Source organism: Gambusia affinis, linkage group LG16, assembly GCF_019740435.1.
Source record: "Gambusia affinis linkage group LG16, SWU_Gaff_1.0, whole genome shotgun sequence".
In the NCBI taxonomy this organism is placed as follows: domain Eukaryota; kingdom Metazoa; phylum Chordata; class Actinopteri; order Cyprinodontiformes; family Poeciliidae; genus Gambusia; species Gambusia affinis.
Window position 1 is genome coordinate 149,422 of NC_057883.1, and position 17,775 is coordinate 167,196.

At 45.7% G+C, this 17,775-nt stretch overlaps 1 protein-coding gene across 4 annotated transcripts in view; it reads right to left on the reverse strand.

Annotated features, from left to right (window-relative positions):
• The window catches only part of LOC122845798 (MAM domain-containing glycosylphosphatidylinositol anchor protein 2-like), a 164,097-nt gene that overhangs the window by 82,560 nt on the left and 63,762 nt on the right, over nt 1-17,775 (reverse strand). For all 4 annotated transcript variants that reach the window (XR_006373136.1, XM_044142229.1, XM_044142228.1 and 1 more), the window contains exon 5: nt 5,601-5,733. Coding sequence is in view for 3 of the 4 variants with exons in the window: in XM_044142229.1 (XP_043998164.1) it covers nt 5,601-5,733 (133 nt within the window). In the remaining variant the exon portion in view is untranslated. The remainder of the gene's footprint in view (nt 1-5,600; nt 5,734-17,775) is intronic.

Consider the following 17,775-nt stretch of genomic DNA (forward strand, 5'->3'; position numbering starts at 1 on the left):
GGGTTGTGGGGATAGCAGCTTCAGAAGGGAGGCCCAGACTTCCCTCTCCCCAGCCACTGGGAGCTGGAAGAAGTAGCTGGGAAGACTCAGTGTGTCCTGGGTCTTCCCCTAAACACCTCACCAGGGAGGCGCCCAGGAGGCATCCTAACCTGATGCCTGAGCCACCTCAACTGGCCCCTCTCGACGTGAAGGAGCAGTGGCTCTACTCTGAGTCCCTCCCGGATGACTGAGCTTCTCACCCTATCTCTAAGGGAGAGCCCAGACACCCTACGGAGAAAACCTATTTCGGCAGCTTGTATCTGCGATCTCATTCTTTCGGTCATGATTCAAGAGGATGGGAACGTAGATTGACCGGTAAATTCAGAACTTCGCTTTTTGACTCAGCTCTTTCTTTACCACGACAGACCGGTACAGCGTCCACTTCACTGCGGATGCTACGCCAATCTGCCTGTCGATCTCCCGCTCCCTTCTTCCCTCATTCATGAACAAGATCCCGAGATACTTGAACTCCTCCACTTGGGGCAGGACACCCGACCCGGAGAAGGCACTCTACCCCTTTCCGGCTCAAGACCATGGCCTCGGATTTGGAGGCACTGATCCTCATTCCGGCCACTTCACACTCGGCTGTGAACCGCTCCAGCGAGAGCTGCAGATCACGACCTGATGAAGCCAAAAGGACCACATCATCCACAAAAAGCAGAGATGCAATCCTAAGGCCACCAAACGGATCCCCTCAACACCCCGGAGCGTTGAAAAAGAGGCCAGTCTTTTTCAACGCTGGCGCTAGACGTGGCGACGGGCCCACTGAGTCCAGTCGCTGCTTGTGGGGAAATGCTAGCTACGCTGAGCGGGAATCAGATGATTCTGCTGGCAGAAATGACAACAGCAAGAGCAGCAGTGGTTCGGATGTTGTTTCCCAGCTGGGAAGCACCGTGGTGGAAGAGAGGCGGCTGAGCGAATGCTAAGTCAACCCCAGGCTCTGTATGCCAACTAAGGCTAAGGCGCTTCCCACGTTCGAATGAACTGGGGGATGGTTTGGCCCCCGAGTCACCGTCCGGACCCCATCTGGCCTCAGTGTCCCGCCGTAATGGCTTACATAACTGAGGCAGCGCAAAGCTGAGGGCGCCTGTCTCCACTTATGTGCCTTTTACCAGAGTGAACCCCTCCACCTTGGTGATAGGTGCATAAGTGGAGACAGGCACCCTCAGCTTTGCCCTCAGAGGGAAAACACGGAGCGGAGTTTTCCCTCTGTTTCCCCTCTGGATCCAGGCCTCACTGAGGTGTTTGGGGCCAGGACGTCAGGATTAGTCCAGCGGGCTGTGCATGATCAGCTGATTACCATGTTCTCTGACCGGGCCCACCAGTGTGCCTATCAGATAATGGCTGCCACCAAAAATGCTGCTTTGCTCAATCTTTGCACCCCCTCAGCGACTTGGATAGCTGCCTGGGTCACTCTGATCTGGAGGACCACCTGGCTCCTCCTCTCGCTATCTATGTCCGAGAAGCTCCAGAAGAACCTGCTGGATGGATCACCCCTGATGTGCTGTTTGGTGCCAATTTCAGTCTCTCCTATTAGAGTCTAAGAAGACCCAGGAGGTTTCGGAGTCTGTCTAGTCCCACACATTACAAATAGTTGGTATGATAGTATAGTAATATCTAATCATGGTTCAGTGTCATTCTACCTTTTCATCAAAGTAGCATCTCCAATCAATTTGCCTTAGGGACCCAGAATTCATACAGTTTATTGGAACAAAAATAGATATGTATTTTGAATTACACACTCATCAAACCTCTGCAACTGTGAGATGGAAGTCCTTTAAGGCATTTTTGAGACGCCAAATGATCAGTTTTACCAGCTTCAAGCATAAAATTAATAAACAAGAATTGGAATAACTTGAAAAATCTATTAAAAACATAGAAACACAACTATTTCTTAATCTTTCAACCCATTTAAACACAGAACTTCTTAGGTTAAGAGCTAAATACAGCATACTTTGAACAAGCTGAAACAGCCAGTAAGCTGTTGGCTTGGCATATCAAACAGGAACAAACAGATAAAGCAATAAACTAAATTCAAACAGCTGAAGGGGTGTTAACATCTGACCCAAAAGAAATTAACAAGTTTCAAATTTTTACTACAAATTGTATAGCTCAGACTACTCAGACCTAGCTCCTCAGGCACTAACTGATTTCTTGGATTCATTAGAATTTACTCCCCTAGATAACGAATCCCTAAAATCACTTGATTTTGAGTTCAATAAACAATTATTGTCTGAGGCTTTATCCAGTATGAAAGGTGGTAAGAGCTTGGGGCCTGATGAAATTCCAATTGGAATATATAAAATTTTTCAATCCAAACTGATACCTCTAATGCTTGACATGAATCAAGAAGCCAAGGGTCTCTCCCTCGCTCACTTAATACAGCTATAATTTCCCTACTCTTGAAGCCAGGTAAACCTGCAACTCAATGTGGCTCATATAGGCCAATTTCTATCATTAAATTGGCCTAGCTAACACTTTTGTGTAAAGTGTTAACTAGAAATTTAGAGCCACTTTTACCCATAATAGTCCACCCTGATCAAAATAGTTTTGAACAACATTAGAAGGGTATTTTATGTAATTTTTGAGAAATCACAAGTCCCAGATAATGCTATCCTGTCACTGGACAGGATGGAAGGCATTTGACAGGATAGAATTGCAGTATATGTTTGCTGTTATTGAAAGCTTTGGTATAGGAGGGAAATTTCTTAGCTAAAGCTAATATACTCAAACCCACAAGCTGAAATCTTAACCAATGGTCTAACTTCATCTCCCTGCAAACTGAAACATGTGAGAAGACAGGGCTGCCCCCTTTCTCCTCGGTTGTTCACACTGGCCATCGAGCCTTTAGCTATGTCCCAGCTGATCTCTATTCCTGTAAACTTATACCTGTATTTATCAGACAGTAAAAAGCTTATTAATCAAACAAAAAACCCTTTTCTGAAAAATATAATGCTTATCTGGGAAAAAGCACTTGATTATTTGAGAGAAAAGCAATAACTATCCCAGGTCTCACCCATTTTTGGTCCAGGTAGGAGAGACCCAGGATTTAAGCTCTGGTCTGCTAAGGGGATAGCTAAGATGTCTCATCTTTTTACAGGGAAGCCAATTATGGTACCCTCCCATCATATGGTACACTCATGATAAGGAAGATCCCTTATAATGAGCTATAACAATGGACTTGGTGTTCCCTCACCCGGAGGCGGGTCACCAGGGCCCCACTCTGGAGCCAGGCTTGGAGGGAGGAGCCCTGTAGGGGCTTCTCTGGGAGTACCGGCCCCAGAGAATACATCAGGTCCCTGTATGACCGGTGTCAGAATCTGGCCTGCATTGCCAGCAGTAAGTTGGGCTCATTTCAGGTGAGAGTTGGACTCCGCCCTTTGTCACCGATTCTGTTCATCATGGACAGAATTTCTAGGTGCAGCCAAGGTGTGGACTAAGCTTTTTTCAGTGCTGTGCGAGAGGGATAAACCCACTCGCTAGTGGGTTACCCTAAAAAGGGCAAAGCCTATATAAAATAGAGCCATAGATTCCCTTATGAATACACCCTCCATCTTGTGATGGAACTGGACCCAGTTCATCATTATGATGGGGAAAGAGAGAAACTCTCTTCCCTGAGCTCAGGTCCAGAACCTACTTTCTGATACAGTCCCCCGCTCACTGTTCACTGGCAATCCTGAGCTAACACGCTGCACATTAATGTTGATGCGTTGGAAGCACCAGATTCATACAGCATGACTAAACATAGCATACAAGTGAAAGCTAAGCGGTGTCACCAACGTAGCCTGGAGTACAGTTGCTAACGACGTTAGCTAAAGTCAGGTGTCTCATAGCAAAAGTACTCCTTACTGTTCTTTGTGCAACTTCAAATACTGAACAGTTGGAAGCTGTTATATCTCCATCTGAGATCCTCTTTTTGAAGGGTTTGCATGTTGCACTCCATATTTTGTTGGATATTTCATAATTAATGTACCCAAAACAAATTACCAGCGGAAGCATATCTGCTTTGAGCAGATATGCTTAATTTTTTTCTTTTCTTTTATTCTTTTTTTAAATCTTGTTAATTTGATTGGTTGTGCTGCAGCTAACACACACATACAAATACAGGAAAAACAGAGGGATAGTCTGCCTCTGTTAATATGGAATGAATGAAATTAATTTATGGGGCCTGTGTTATAAATATGTCTTAAACTTTAGATTTTGGGTAAAATATCAAGTCTTTTTAAGAAATCAGGCTCAAGTCCAATTCAAGTCCCAAGTTATTGATGTAAAAGTCAAAGTCTTAATTTTGATGACTCTAGTCTACTAGAGTCCCCACCTCTGGAAACAGACGCTTTGAAGTAAAAAACTGTTTTTTAAATCACATTAGGACTCTTTTTCTAACATCCAAACAATTAAAGGGAACATGTTTGAGGGAACATTTCTGAGTGTTTGGTTGACCACTAACCTGATTTGACAACTAAGGGAGGAGATTGTCAAATCACGTCAAAAAAATTCACGTCAAAACGAGGGCATGTGGTGGGTGTGCGCTTATGCTATCGCCCACAAATTGCTGCCAGGGGTGGTTGCCCATGTCGCCCATATACATATCAGAAACCGCCACCGACTGTGCTCCGCCTGAGCATTGCGCTAAGATGAAACAGTGCCCTTTGGACTCAGTGAGCTTTGCCCTGTGTTTGTCCCTGCAAGGGTCGCACAAATCCCATGTGCACTTTTACCTCTTGCTTCAGGAGGCTAAACCCGAAGCAGGTCCAGATTATTTTTGTTTTCGCACGTCCTTTTTTAACAAGCTCTTCCTTTGGGCTTCCAGCCACGCTACTTGTACCTCTTGCTCTATTTTGATGCAGTCCATTGCATCATCAAAAAGCATTACCCTGGTTGGCCGATAGATTGGAGATCTCTATCGTAGGTCAAATTTCTTTTTATTCAACCATATACCATTTATATCACGCATGCCTAGTTTACAATAAGAAGAATAAAGAAACCTCTGCAACTGAGTGTAATGTCCCTTCCCCTTTAAATAGAAGGATTCTTCCATTATTTTGCTAATTGTTTATTGTTCTTCTCTGAGGTGCACTTGAAGTACCACATTCAAGATCCACAAGGGCCCAGCATATTGTGGCTATCAATGCCAGGTTGTCAGAAGCAGAATTAGAGCTCTGCCCACCTGGTATATCTTTTCGGTGCAGTGGTGGCAGCTTGATCTACTTGCTTTTGCCAATGCCATCTGTGGTTAGGCTGCTTCCCTATATGGCTAGATTTTATTTTGTTTTTGCTTAATAAAGAGTAATTATTTTCTGTCTGTGTTTCCTCTCTGTTGTTCCAGCTACACGATCACGAAGATAACTAAAATGCAGAATTATTATGTGAATTTCTAGTATCAAAACATAATAATAAAAATCATTTTTAGTAGAACTAATTAGAATGTTTAATTGGAATTTAGAAAATCCAGAATCTTACTTTTTCAAAGGTTTGCCCCCCTTATAGGAATATAATATTTAAATAAAGACATACACATGCAGATAGTGTGTAATTGTTCCAATTCCTGAGTGCTTATATACCTGTCCTGTTGTTGAGAATGAAGTGGGTACTTCTGTCTCTAATGCCACAGGAATTCTTCACAGAAGCAAAACAGGTGTAGTCAGCATAATCTTGCAAACGTAGATTTTTCAGCTTCAAGATCTTCGTCTGACCCTGACAAAAAAATCACATGTCAAAACATTATGTATCTGTATGAGACATTTTATTGAAAAATAAGTCACTTTTTTCCTCACGTTTGCTTCCTCACAAGTATTATTACAATCATACTTATGGAGGAATTTTTCTGCCATGATTCAAGAGCACACATTTAAATTTTGAAAGCAGGACTTCATGTCTTTCCTCTTAAAACTTGTAATGCTTGTACTCAAAATGTCTGCTCCCTTTCAAATATTCACTGTGCTTTCTCAAACCTTTCTCCTTGCACTCAAAACTTGTCTCTGCGCTGATCAAATTGTTGCAACCTGCACTACACGCAACTGATCGCTCACAGCTACTGATCTTGGGTTGTAGCTTTGGTTGTTCACACAACCAAAGAAAATGGATCCACAGAACCAACCATGTTACAACTTAGTCACGACATATCTATCTATCTATCTATCATTGAAAGTAGCCACACCCTGAAGAAAACAAACGCACCCAGTATAACACTTTTATTCTGTCAGCTGACAGGTTGCTAAGCAATGGTACTTTTTGGTTCCAAGCTTGAGCAGAAAATGATTCCCAAGTGAATAGAAAGGTTTGCAAGTGGAAATTTGATCCAAGCAGAGACAAGTTTTTTGTATGAAGAAAAAAGTTTTAGAAAGTACACTGAATATTTGAAAGACAGCGGATGTTTGGAGTACAAGCATTGACAGTTTTGAGAACAAAAGATATGTAGTCCTGCTTTCAGACTGAAAATGTGTGAATTATGGCAGAAAAATTCCTCCATACATAATATTTGCTGGAGATACTCTTTGCAATTTAATCTCTTGAAGGTGGGTAATGTAACTTTTACAATATATATATATATATATATATCCATCTTCTTCTGCTTATCCGGGGTCGGGTCGCGGGGGTAGCAGCTTCAGAAGGGAGGCCCAGACTTCCCTCTCCTCAGCCACTTCTTCCAGCTCCTCCAGAGGAATCCCAAGGCGTTCCCAGGCCAGCCGAGAGACATAGTCCCTCCAGCGTGTCCTGGGTCTTCCCTGGGGCCTCCTCCCAGTGGGACGTGCCCGGAACACCTCACCAGGGAGGCGTCCAGGAGGCATCCTGACCAGATGCCCGAGCCACCTCAACTGGCCCCTCTGGACGTGAAGGAGCAGCGGCTCTACTCTGAGTCCCTCCTGGATGACTGAGCTTCTCACCCTATCTCTAAGGGAGAGTCCAGCCACCCTATGGAGAAAACACATGTCGGCCCCTTGTATACGCGATCTCGTTCTTTCGGTCATGACCCAAAGCTCATGACCATACATGAGGGTGGGAACGTAGATCGACCGGTAAATCAAGAGCTTCGCTTTTTGGCTAAGCTCTCTCTTCACCACGACGGACCGGTACAGCGCCCGCTTGACGGCAGATGCTGCGCCAATCCGCCTGTCCATCTCCCGCTCCCTTCTTTCCTCATTCAAGAACAAGATCCCGAGATACTTGAACTCCTCCACTTGGGGCAGGACACGCCCCCCTGACCCAGAGAAGGCATTCTACCCTTTTCCGGCTCAAGACCATGGCCTCAGATTTGGAGGCACTGATGGCCATCCCAGCCACTTCACACTCGGCTACGAACCGCTCCAGCGAGAGCTGCAGATCACAACCCGATGAAACCAAAAGGACCACATCATCTGCACAAAGTAGAGATGCAATCCTAAGGCCACCAAAACGGATCCCCTCAACAACCTGGCTGCGCCTAGAAATTCTGTCCATAAAAGAAATTAACAGAATCGGTGACAAAGGGCAGCCCTGGCGGAGTCCAACTCACACCGGAAACGAACCCGACTTACTGCCGGCAATGCGGACCAGACTCTGATACCGGTCATACAGGGACCTGACAGCCCGTATCAAGGAGCCCGGTACCCCATACTCCCGGAGAACCCCCCACAGGGCTCCCCGAGGGACACGGTCGAACGCCTTCTCCAAGTCCTCAAAACAGATGTAGACTGGTTGGGCGAACCTCCAGGACCTGCTGAGGGTGTAGAGCTGGTCCAGTGTTCCATGACCAGGACGAAAACCACACTGCTCTTCCTGAATCCAAGGTTCGACAATCCGACGGACCCTCCTCTCCAGAACCCCCAAATAGACTGAATAGAATTATATATATATATATATATATATATATATATATATATATACATACATATATATATATGTGTACATATACATATAAAAAAAAAAAAAATTCCCTTCTCACCCACCGCGGGTGGTGATTCTTCTTCCTCTTAGCTCGGGTCCTCTACCAGAGGCCTGGGAGCTTGAGGGTTCTGCGCAGTATCTTGGCTGTGCCTAGGACTGCACATTTCTGGACTGAGATGTCTGATGTTGCTCCTGGGATCTGTTGTAGCCACTGTTCCAGTTTGGGGGTGACTGCCCCGAGGGTCCCGATGACCACAGGCACCACTGTGGTCTTCACCTTCCAGGCCCTCTCCAGTTCCTCCCTTAGGCCCTGGTATTTCTCTAGTTTTTCATGCTCCTTTTTCCTGATGTTGCAGTCACTTGGTATTGACTTTCCTCTGTTGTTTATACACCACGACTATGTCTGGTTGGTTCGCCCTCACCATTTTGAGGGCGAACCAACCAGACATAGTCGTGGTGGATAAACAACAGAGGAAACATATATATATGTATATATATATATATATATATATATATATATATATATATATATATATATAATAAATATAATATATATGTATATATATAATAATAAAAATTATTTATTTAGCTTAACCAATTTTGATTATTTTTTCTTCATAACGTCACCTTCTTAAAATAATTGCCTAAGTCATTTTTTTGCAATTTTTCAGGAAACACAAAAAACTGAACCATTTGTTGAAAATTTTTTATTTACAAACAATTTTAATCAAAAAAGTTGTAACAACAGATGTCTTTTGACATACAAACAGCAAGGTCAGTCAAACATGGAACACAACAATTTTTGAACATGCCTTTGTGACCGAGGCAATTTTACAACACAAACTAACACATAATGCTGAGGAGGCATGTGCATTTTTTCCACTTCTCCTTCCAGCTCTTCTTTGCTGTGTTCTTGTGTGATGCCTATTAGTGTGGCAAATTGTCAAAGAAGTGATGACACTCAACAGGCATGATGGGGTTTCATTGACTGGAGGTCCTGGAACTTTCTCTCTTTGATTGGCAGAGCACATGGAAACAAACGTATCCATGCCATTGGCCCATTTGGCACCTGCACCCTTTGTGGCAGTTCTTCCCACACAGAGTCTTCTGAAAAGGACAGCTTGAAATGGACCTTGCCTTCACTGCTAAACTGAAGAGCCCGCAAGTCATGCACAGTCGGGTCTCCAACTTTTTTGCCGGGTCTGATGCTGAAGAAGTAAGATCCATTCAGCTTCAGGAACTCATCGTGCTTGAGCACTTTCACATAGTAAGGTGATGGCCTGATTCTTGCAGTCTGGAGTACAACGACATAGTCTCTTCGGGTGAAGATATCTGCAACTATTTTTCGTTCAATAGTACTATGCATACTGTCACACTCCATTTGTGTATGACCTGCAAGAAGGTATTTCTGGGTTATTAGCACCCCATATTTCCTTGCAAGCTCAGAGTATGCATTCGCTACACATGTATTGCGATTCTGAAAACCGCAACCGTCGCTCCACACTATGATCTCCTTGAGGTCTGGATGGTCTTTGATCACACCTTCAAAATGATGATACTGAAGATGTGCAAATACCTCGCTACAGAGGTCACCTTCTGATTCGTCCCAAACGTAGCAGTAGCCTTCCTTTGATCTCAAGTTGAAAAGGGTAAAGTTGTGGACCTGCAGTTTTGTTTTGTAATACAGGCTGCTGGCTTGGCTTTTGGGACACGGTAGCACAGCTTGCAAGTCCATTGTCCAAACGGACTTCTCTTCATTAGCAGAACCTTTGTCCCTAGATTTCTCTTGCCTCGCTTCATCCTTCTTGGTGACATGTGCGTGGTATGCACCCTTACTGATATTTCCATGTTTGAATGAAACACAAACATCACACTGATCTTTTCTTGGAATAAATACAGAGTAGTTCTCCTCATGGAACACAGCTGTGAAATATTGGATTCCAACAGCTCTCACTCCAGCAGTTGCAGCTGCCTGTCCATATTCACGATGTAGTTGGGAGATGGTTGTGCCTTGGTAAAGGAACTTCTTGTCTTTGTAGGTAGCTGTGCTTCTGCAGTAGTGTGAGTCAACACTGGGCAGGTCCCTCAACCAGTTCTTAAGGAAATCCTTGACATCAGTTTCCACCTTTGTATGCTTGCCACTTCTGGGTCCAGATTTTGATGGCACCTCTGCCTGTTTTTCAGGGTTGATGGGGTCATCCAGCCATTTTGTAATGGTTCTTTCAGGGAGACCAAGTGTAGAAGAAAAAAGTGCCCTGCACACTTTAACACTTGTTCCATCTTCAAGCTTCAGTTGGTAGGAAAATGATGAATTGCGTCGGGATCCCTCAGTAACTATTTTTTGCTTCATGCTAGTCTTTGTGACCAAAGTGGTGACATATAACCGACGTTCTTCCCAGGTGTTCATTGCCCAAATCTTGTCAAATACCCACTGCTGCTGCTCTTCTGTAAGGACTTGGCAGTCTCGAGTTGAGACTCGCTGACAGAACTTGGAGTTGCAGGGAGGACCCATAGTCTTTGCACTTATTTCTTTGCCACTTTTGCTCTTCTATGACATTCCTTTCAGACGTTTCTGCTTGGATTCATTTTGCTTCCATGTTCTTGGACTGAGGTGTTTATGTCTTTTCTTTTTGCCTGCATCTTTCAATTCAACATCCTCATCCTGCTGTTTTAAAGTTGTTGCCACCATAGATAGGCTGTTTTCATCTTCAGGAGAGGACTCATCACAGGTTGGGGTATAGTCCGGATCTTGAATGACATCATCACCATCATCGCTATCATCATTTGATATCGCTTCTTCTTGGTGTGGATGTGTCTTCTTGGCATCTTTAACTTTATCCATGGGAGCAGAAGGTGCATCATTATCAACATGTTGCATCATTTCTTTATTGATGGTCTCATTGCAATCCTCAGTAGATGAAGACAGACTGGTGTCATCAATGTCAAGTACATCTCCTACCAAAATGGAAAAAAAAATATTCAAACCTTTCACAAATGTGTGATTATTCTGACAAACATGAATTGCCTTTGAAAATCAATAAAGTAAAGAGGGTCCTTTGAGAATTTTTTCTAGACTGTAGATTACATTACAGTATTGAAAATTTTCTTAGTTAGATGACTCTGGAGTCTTTCCACTTTTTGTGCTTTTTAGCTAACTTACATCCATCCATCCATCCATTATCGATACCGCATATTACTCATTAGGGTCATGGTTAATGCTGGAGGCAATCCTAGCTGGCTTCGGGCAAAGGCAGAGCACACCCTGGACAGGCCGCCAGTCTATCACAGAGCATTTTTAGCTAGCTTCCTAAACTAAAATTTTCACTGAAAAGACTGAATAAAAATATCACATTTTATGCTATTTTGATAGCCTAGTGTATATTATAGTAAACATCTTCACTTACCAACATGGGAAGAGTCCTGAATCATGGAAATGGCATTAGCAGCTGTGTAGAATGTTCGTCTCCTTGAATCATCTGCCATCTTGAAAAACTTCTAAAATTGCCTAAGTCAATTTGTCTGGTGACTTAGGCAAAATAAAACTGCCTAAGTCACACTCTTGACATAGGCAATTATACAAAAAGGGTAGAATGGCATGATCTGTTTAATTGAGGATGTTGGCAATTTTACCAGAGGTGGCCAGCATCATGAAGAGATGATTTAGGCAAAAAAATCATTTTTGAAAAAAAATGACTTAGGCAATTATTTTAAGAAGGTGACGATAATCAGAATTTTTGCATTTTCCCATTCAAATGCTTGGAAGTGCAGTCGTTGAGGCAGCAGTGAGTTGAGCTTCACCTGGGATTGATCAGCCTCTCTCTAACGGCACTGGGTGCCATTTTATGGGAGCATGCTCCTCCTGTCTGTACATCACCAATAAAATGGTTAAAAAACATTTAATGTATGAACTCATTTTCTGATAATTTAGCTTATTTATATAATATACAGTGTTTTTTGTCACCAACTGTGTGTATAACTAATGTCTAGCACCCCAAACCTGCTAATAAGCCTCCCCACCACTAAGGCATCTGCCGCTGTCTCTGCCTCCTGATAAGGGATGGCATAGGCCTCTGGCCATTTTGTAAAATAGTCAATAGCTGACAGAACATAACAGTTTCCCTTGTCTGAGCGTGGCTGTGGACCCATAACGTCCACCGCCACTCTTTCCATAGGGGCCCCTACAACAAACTGTTGCAGGCGAGCGCGCGACTGACCTGTCGGCCCCTTCCGTGCTGTACAGGGGTCACAGCGGCGGCAGAAGTCCTCCACGTCCCTCCTGCACCGGCCCCAATAAAACCCCTGCCGGAGGCGGCGGAGTGTTTTTATGATGCCAAAATATCCAGACCCAGATGCTCCATGCATGGCCTGCAGGACTACGTCTTTTAGGCCTTTGGGGACTGCAATTTGCCACCGCTCCTCACCTGTGCCAGGGTCTTCCCATGTCCTCTGCAGCACCCTGTCTTCCAGGCGCAGAGCCTCAAACTTCAACCACAGTCTTTTAGTTGCCAGCGAGAGCCCAGCAACCTCCTCCCATGGTGGTTTCAGTTGTCTCTCCACCCACTGTAACACAGGCTGGATGTCAGGATCCTGTTCCTGTTGATGCCTCCAGCTCTCTGTGCCAACCACCTGCAACTCCCTGCAGATTACTGAGTCACCCTGACATAATCCTGGCTGGCTCCACTGCAGCTGTTCCTCTTCCAACCTCTCCCTCCGGTCACAGTAACTGCATCCCCCTGCAGCACAAGGGCGATGGGAGAGGGCATCATCATTAGCGTGCTTAGCTCCAGCCCGATGGACAACTGAGAAGTTGTAGGACTGCAGCTCTTCCAGCCACCCAGCCACCTGACCCTCAGGTTCCTTAAAAGACACCAGCCATTGGAGACCAGAGTGATCAGTCCTTATAGTGAAAGGCAGGCTGCACAGGTAGTACTTAAAATGATGCAGAGAAAGTACCACCGCCAGCAGCTCCCACCTTGTCACACAGTAACGCCTCTCTGCTTTGTTAAAGGCCCTGCTAAAATACCCCACCACTCTCTCGCCTTCTTCCCCCAACTGGGAGAGGACACCCCCGACTCCCATGTTACTTGCATCTCTGTCAAGATTGAAGGGGAGACAGGAGTCAGCAGGGGCGAGCACTGGGGCCTCAGTAAGACTTTGCCGCAGACAGTCAAATACTCCCTGGCACTGATCAGTCCACACGTAGTCTCGGTTCTTCTGGAGGAGTTGGAACAGGGGAGCCGCTATACTTGCGAACCCCCGCACAAACCTCCTGTAACTTATTAAGCCAGGCCCAGGAAACTTTTAAGATCTCTCTGGGTTAAGAGGATTGGCCACTCTGCCACCATCTTTACTTTGTCCTCCATAATGCTGATTCCCTCCCTTCCAACCTGGTGACCCAGAAATGTCACTTCTTGTTTCATGAAATGACATTTATCTGGGTGGAGTCTCAACCCTGCTGCTCTAATTTTTTCCAACACCTGACGGAGTGAGCCCAGGGCCGTTGCAAAAGAGGCGCCATGGACCAGTATGTCATCCAGATACACCAGGCACTCTTGGCGAGGGATGTCAGCCAGCACCCGGTCCATCAGTCTGGAAAAGGTGGCAGGTGCATTACACAACCCAAATGAGAGCACTTTAAACTGCCAAAGTCCCCGTCCGGTGCAAAAAGCAGTCTTTGGTCTGGCATTTGTTGATAGGGGGACCTGGTAATAATCAATGCGAAGATCCAGAGACGAGAACCAGTTGGAGCCAGACACCAAGTCCAGTGACTCATCGACCCTAGGCAGTGGATAAGAATCTTTTTCCGTCACACCATTCAGTGGCCTGTAATCAGCACACAGACGCCACTCTCCATTCTTTTTGGGCACCATGATAACAGCAGCCGCCCTGGGACTGTCTGAAGGCTCAATAATGCCAGCTTGCAACATGTCCAAAAGTGCCTTGTCACATGCTTTCTGACTGGCCAGGGGGAGCCGGCGGGGCCGACATTTTATCGGGGGTGCATCACCTGTCAGAATGTCATGCTCCACCAACCGAGTCCGTCCCACCTGGTCTTCACTCAGAGCAAAACTGTCCTTAAAGTCCATAAGCAGCTGCCACAGTTGTTCTTGCTGCTGTGTGTCCAAACCCCTACAGTTCTCTGCCCAGATCTTCCGCACCATGGTCGCCGATGCATCTTCTGTCTCAGGAGGCATCCAAACTGGGGGTATAGGGTATGTAGGTGTGGGGGCTGTTGCGGCAGCAGTCTGGTTGGTCTGAGGCGAGATGTGCTCAACAGCTGCAATCCGAGGTTCTGTGTGACAGACCACAGGCCCCAGTAAAACTGGGTCAGAGACTGTGGGCATCAGCGGAATGAGGGGACCTTCCTTAAGACTCCATGTTCCCCCTCCCAAATCCAACTGGCACCCTGCTGCCCTTAAAAAGTCCAATCCCAATATGCACAGGTCCTGCACCTCTGCTACCCACACAGGGTGGGTGATGGATCGGCCTCCTACATTAACAGTCATTGTCCCCCTCCCCTTCATAGGTGCCATGTCCCCTGTGACTGTGTGCAGCTTCACTGTGGTGGGCTGAATCCGAGTCCAGTCTGGCACCACATCAGGCCTCACTAGCGTTACTGTGGAACCAGTGTCAATCAGGGCTGTGCAGGGAATCCCTTCCACTGTGACTGGGACATAACAAAAATCCCCAACACAGGTGCAGCCAACTACCACAACCATGGTCGGTTGGCCTTGGCTTGAGTGCATTTCTGTGGGGAGTCTGGGCCAGGGACCCCTGATGACGCTGTCGGGCCCGCCTGCTGGCGATGAAGCTGTGGAGGCTACGGCAAGGGTCTGCGATGCCTCCCCCATGCAGACCCCGTGTCGTTTCCCTGCTTCTTGACTGCTTTAGGACACCGTCTGAGGAGATGCCCTGGTTGACCACAGCCCCAACAAAGGACAGGGGCTGCAGAGGACACCGCTCGAACCATTTCCGCCAACTCTGAGACCCAAGCAGGCTTTCCTGGTTCAACTCCACAGATCTGCATGCTGGTGGTTGTCCTCTCTGGTCCTCTCCAGCTGCCACTCCAACCACTCCCTCCCTCTCCACTGCTAAATCCAACGCATCCTGCAGGGTTTGCATCAGCTGGACCTGCACACACAGCTCCGGAGGTGACAGAGCTCTGATGAACTGATCTTTCGCCAACTCATTCTGTACACCTGACTGCATGTGTGCATATGCTCTGCGTGTGAGGCTCTCAATGTCATTAGCCAAAACATGCAAGGGTTCACCTGGCAACCTGCTCCTGCCACTGAGTTTATTTTTAAATATGTCGGGCTGTACACATTGTCCAAACCGCCTCTTTAGAGCTCCGACTAAGGCATCATACTCTTTTCTATCCTCTGAACTGAGCAGCAATAAGCAGTCCAATGCATCATCTTGTAGGCAGAGAGCTAGCTGCAGGGCTTTATGCTCCACTGTCCATCTTCCAGTCTGTGCCAGAAGCTCAAACTGTGCATGGAACGCCTCCCAGCTTGACCTACCGGAGGACTTGGGCGTCTTCAACGGAACAGTGATGCTATGGACACCGCCATCTTTGCAATTGACGGGCGCAACTTCGCGCCAGCCCCCAGACCTGCTTCAGCAGCAATCCTCGCTGCAGAGAAGCCTTTGCCCGAGCCATTTTATTAAGCTCCGCACTCCACGCCTCACTGTCCTCCTCTCTTTCCGACTTAACTCTCACGTGGGGAAACGTGCCGTCCATGACTCTGGTGCAGCCGCCAGAGACAACGATCTCACAGGACTCACTCGGCTCCGCTGTAATGGTTTACTTCTGACACCAATGTAATGACGACAACACCACAGATGTAGTCCCACCAAACAGGGTTTAACTCAAGTTTATCTCGCCTCCTATTGCCAGTCAGTTGGCATCTTCAGGGTCTCGATTAGCTCAATTAGTTAGCAGAGTCAGGGTTTTTAAACTGATCTGAGTCTCACCGGCCCCGCTTTCCAATGGCGGACGTTCTTTGCCAACCTCACTCTGTTATATCCCCGCTCAGGGCGCCGTAGTCCTCTCTTTCCTCTGTTGCTTAGATCGCTCCAAATTCTGTCTGAAGTCCCAGTTCGTATCTCAGCACATTCTGCTCTTCAGCCCACCTGCCGCTGGTCTCTTAATCGCAGCACCATATTTCTTTAAGCTTTTCATGACCAGTAGAGGGGATTATTTTAAAGTTGCATATGAAACGCATATGAAAACAAACTGAGTTTTGTGCAATCTTTTATTTACCATTTCCTCTGTTCTAAAAAAAAATTTAAAAAATCGTTGGACCTGCCGCTCTTGTCTAGTTTCACACTCCTTTTATCAGGGTCAGAGGAGAGGGTTAGGGTACTAGTTACTGATACTAGTGTCCTTCATCCACTAGTATCAGTCGCCCGCGTCAACCTCCACCCTCTAACAGTTAGTCGCAGCGATCCGAACTTACGTGTGTCTTCTTTCCAGTCATTCATATTAGGCAACGCCGCTCACACTGACAGCTTCCTTTCCTCGTCATTTTGGTTTCGACTCATTTTTCAAAGAGGCATTCACGCAGTGAATAAGCAGACATGCACTAAAGAGGTACGCGCCATCTGCACAGCCATCAGTACAACACATGGGTCAGGAATTGCAGCAATAAATAGAACCGCAGCAAAAAGCCAAACACGCCACAATGAAATGAATCCAAATGTCTCCAAAGCATCGGCGGACTGACAGGGGCCACCGGGGGATTCCAGGTCGATTCCAGGTATATTCCAGGTCGATTCCAGGTAGATTCCAGAGATGGGCATCACAGCAGCTCCTCATGCAGGGCCGGTCCAAGGTAATATGGGGCCTTAGACAGAACCCCCCTCCCTCCAGAACCCGTCCTACTAAGAACCTCAGCATCACTAACATGTTTAAATATCGATAAGGTGAATCTGTGAGAGGGAGACCAGGTTTATTGGCAGAGTTTAAAATCAATCACTGATTATTGGTTATTTGCTGTGATGTATTTGTGAACAAACCAAATTCAAAGACAAAGATTACACCATATTGTAGCCATGGTAACACAACAATCAAACTATCAAGATGATTCTTTAAACTTTTACAAAGTAAACGTCCTAATTAAATCCTAAATGTACTATTCATTTTTCTCAGCTGAATGCATTAAATAAAATTCAGTAACATTGTCATTCTCTATAAACAATGCTACAGATTTAGATCTATGGTCTGTCTTACAATTTCTAGGGGCCCCTGAGTGTCTGGAGGCCCCTAAGTGGCCCCTCCCAGCAGCTACTGAGTTTTCTTTATCTTGATATTCCAGTCTTATAATTGTAGGTCTCAGAGTTGCTAACATCAAACCCCTTTGAGCTTTTTTGGATCTATAAATCATTCTGCATCCAGGTTGTTCTAGAGGTTAAATAGATATTATTAGGGCTTAATTAGTAAAATGGCAACAATTTTGCTTATTTCATAACTTCATAACCAGAAACTTTCTCTCCTCTGGTCTGTTTAACAACTTTATACCTGTTGGGGAAAATATAGATTATATTTGCTTTGCATGTCTCCGGATGATGGCAATGATATAGTAGGATCCAATTAGATTATTGATTAATATGGGTTGTTGCTATTGTGGCAGTATGCCCTGTGGGCTCTGAACGCACCACACAAGTGCCTGACTTTAATTGGTTGTGGCGCTGTCTGTATATAAAGGGTCCTCCCTCACCTGGTAGACAACACGTTTTCCTTCCGGTTCAAACTTCACTGTTTGCTGGCGCGATACGACTGACGCGCTAAATACATTAATTGCTGTTCAAGCCTTCTTCTGGTAAGAAGCTTCTCACATCTTTAATATCTGTAAGTCTAGCTTTAGCTCA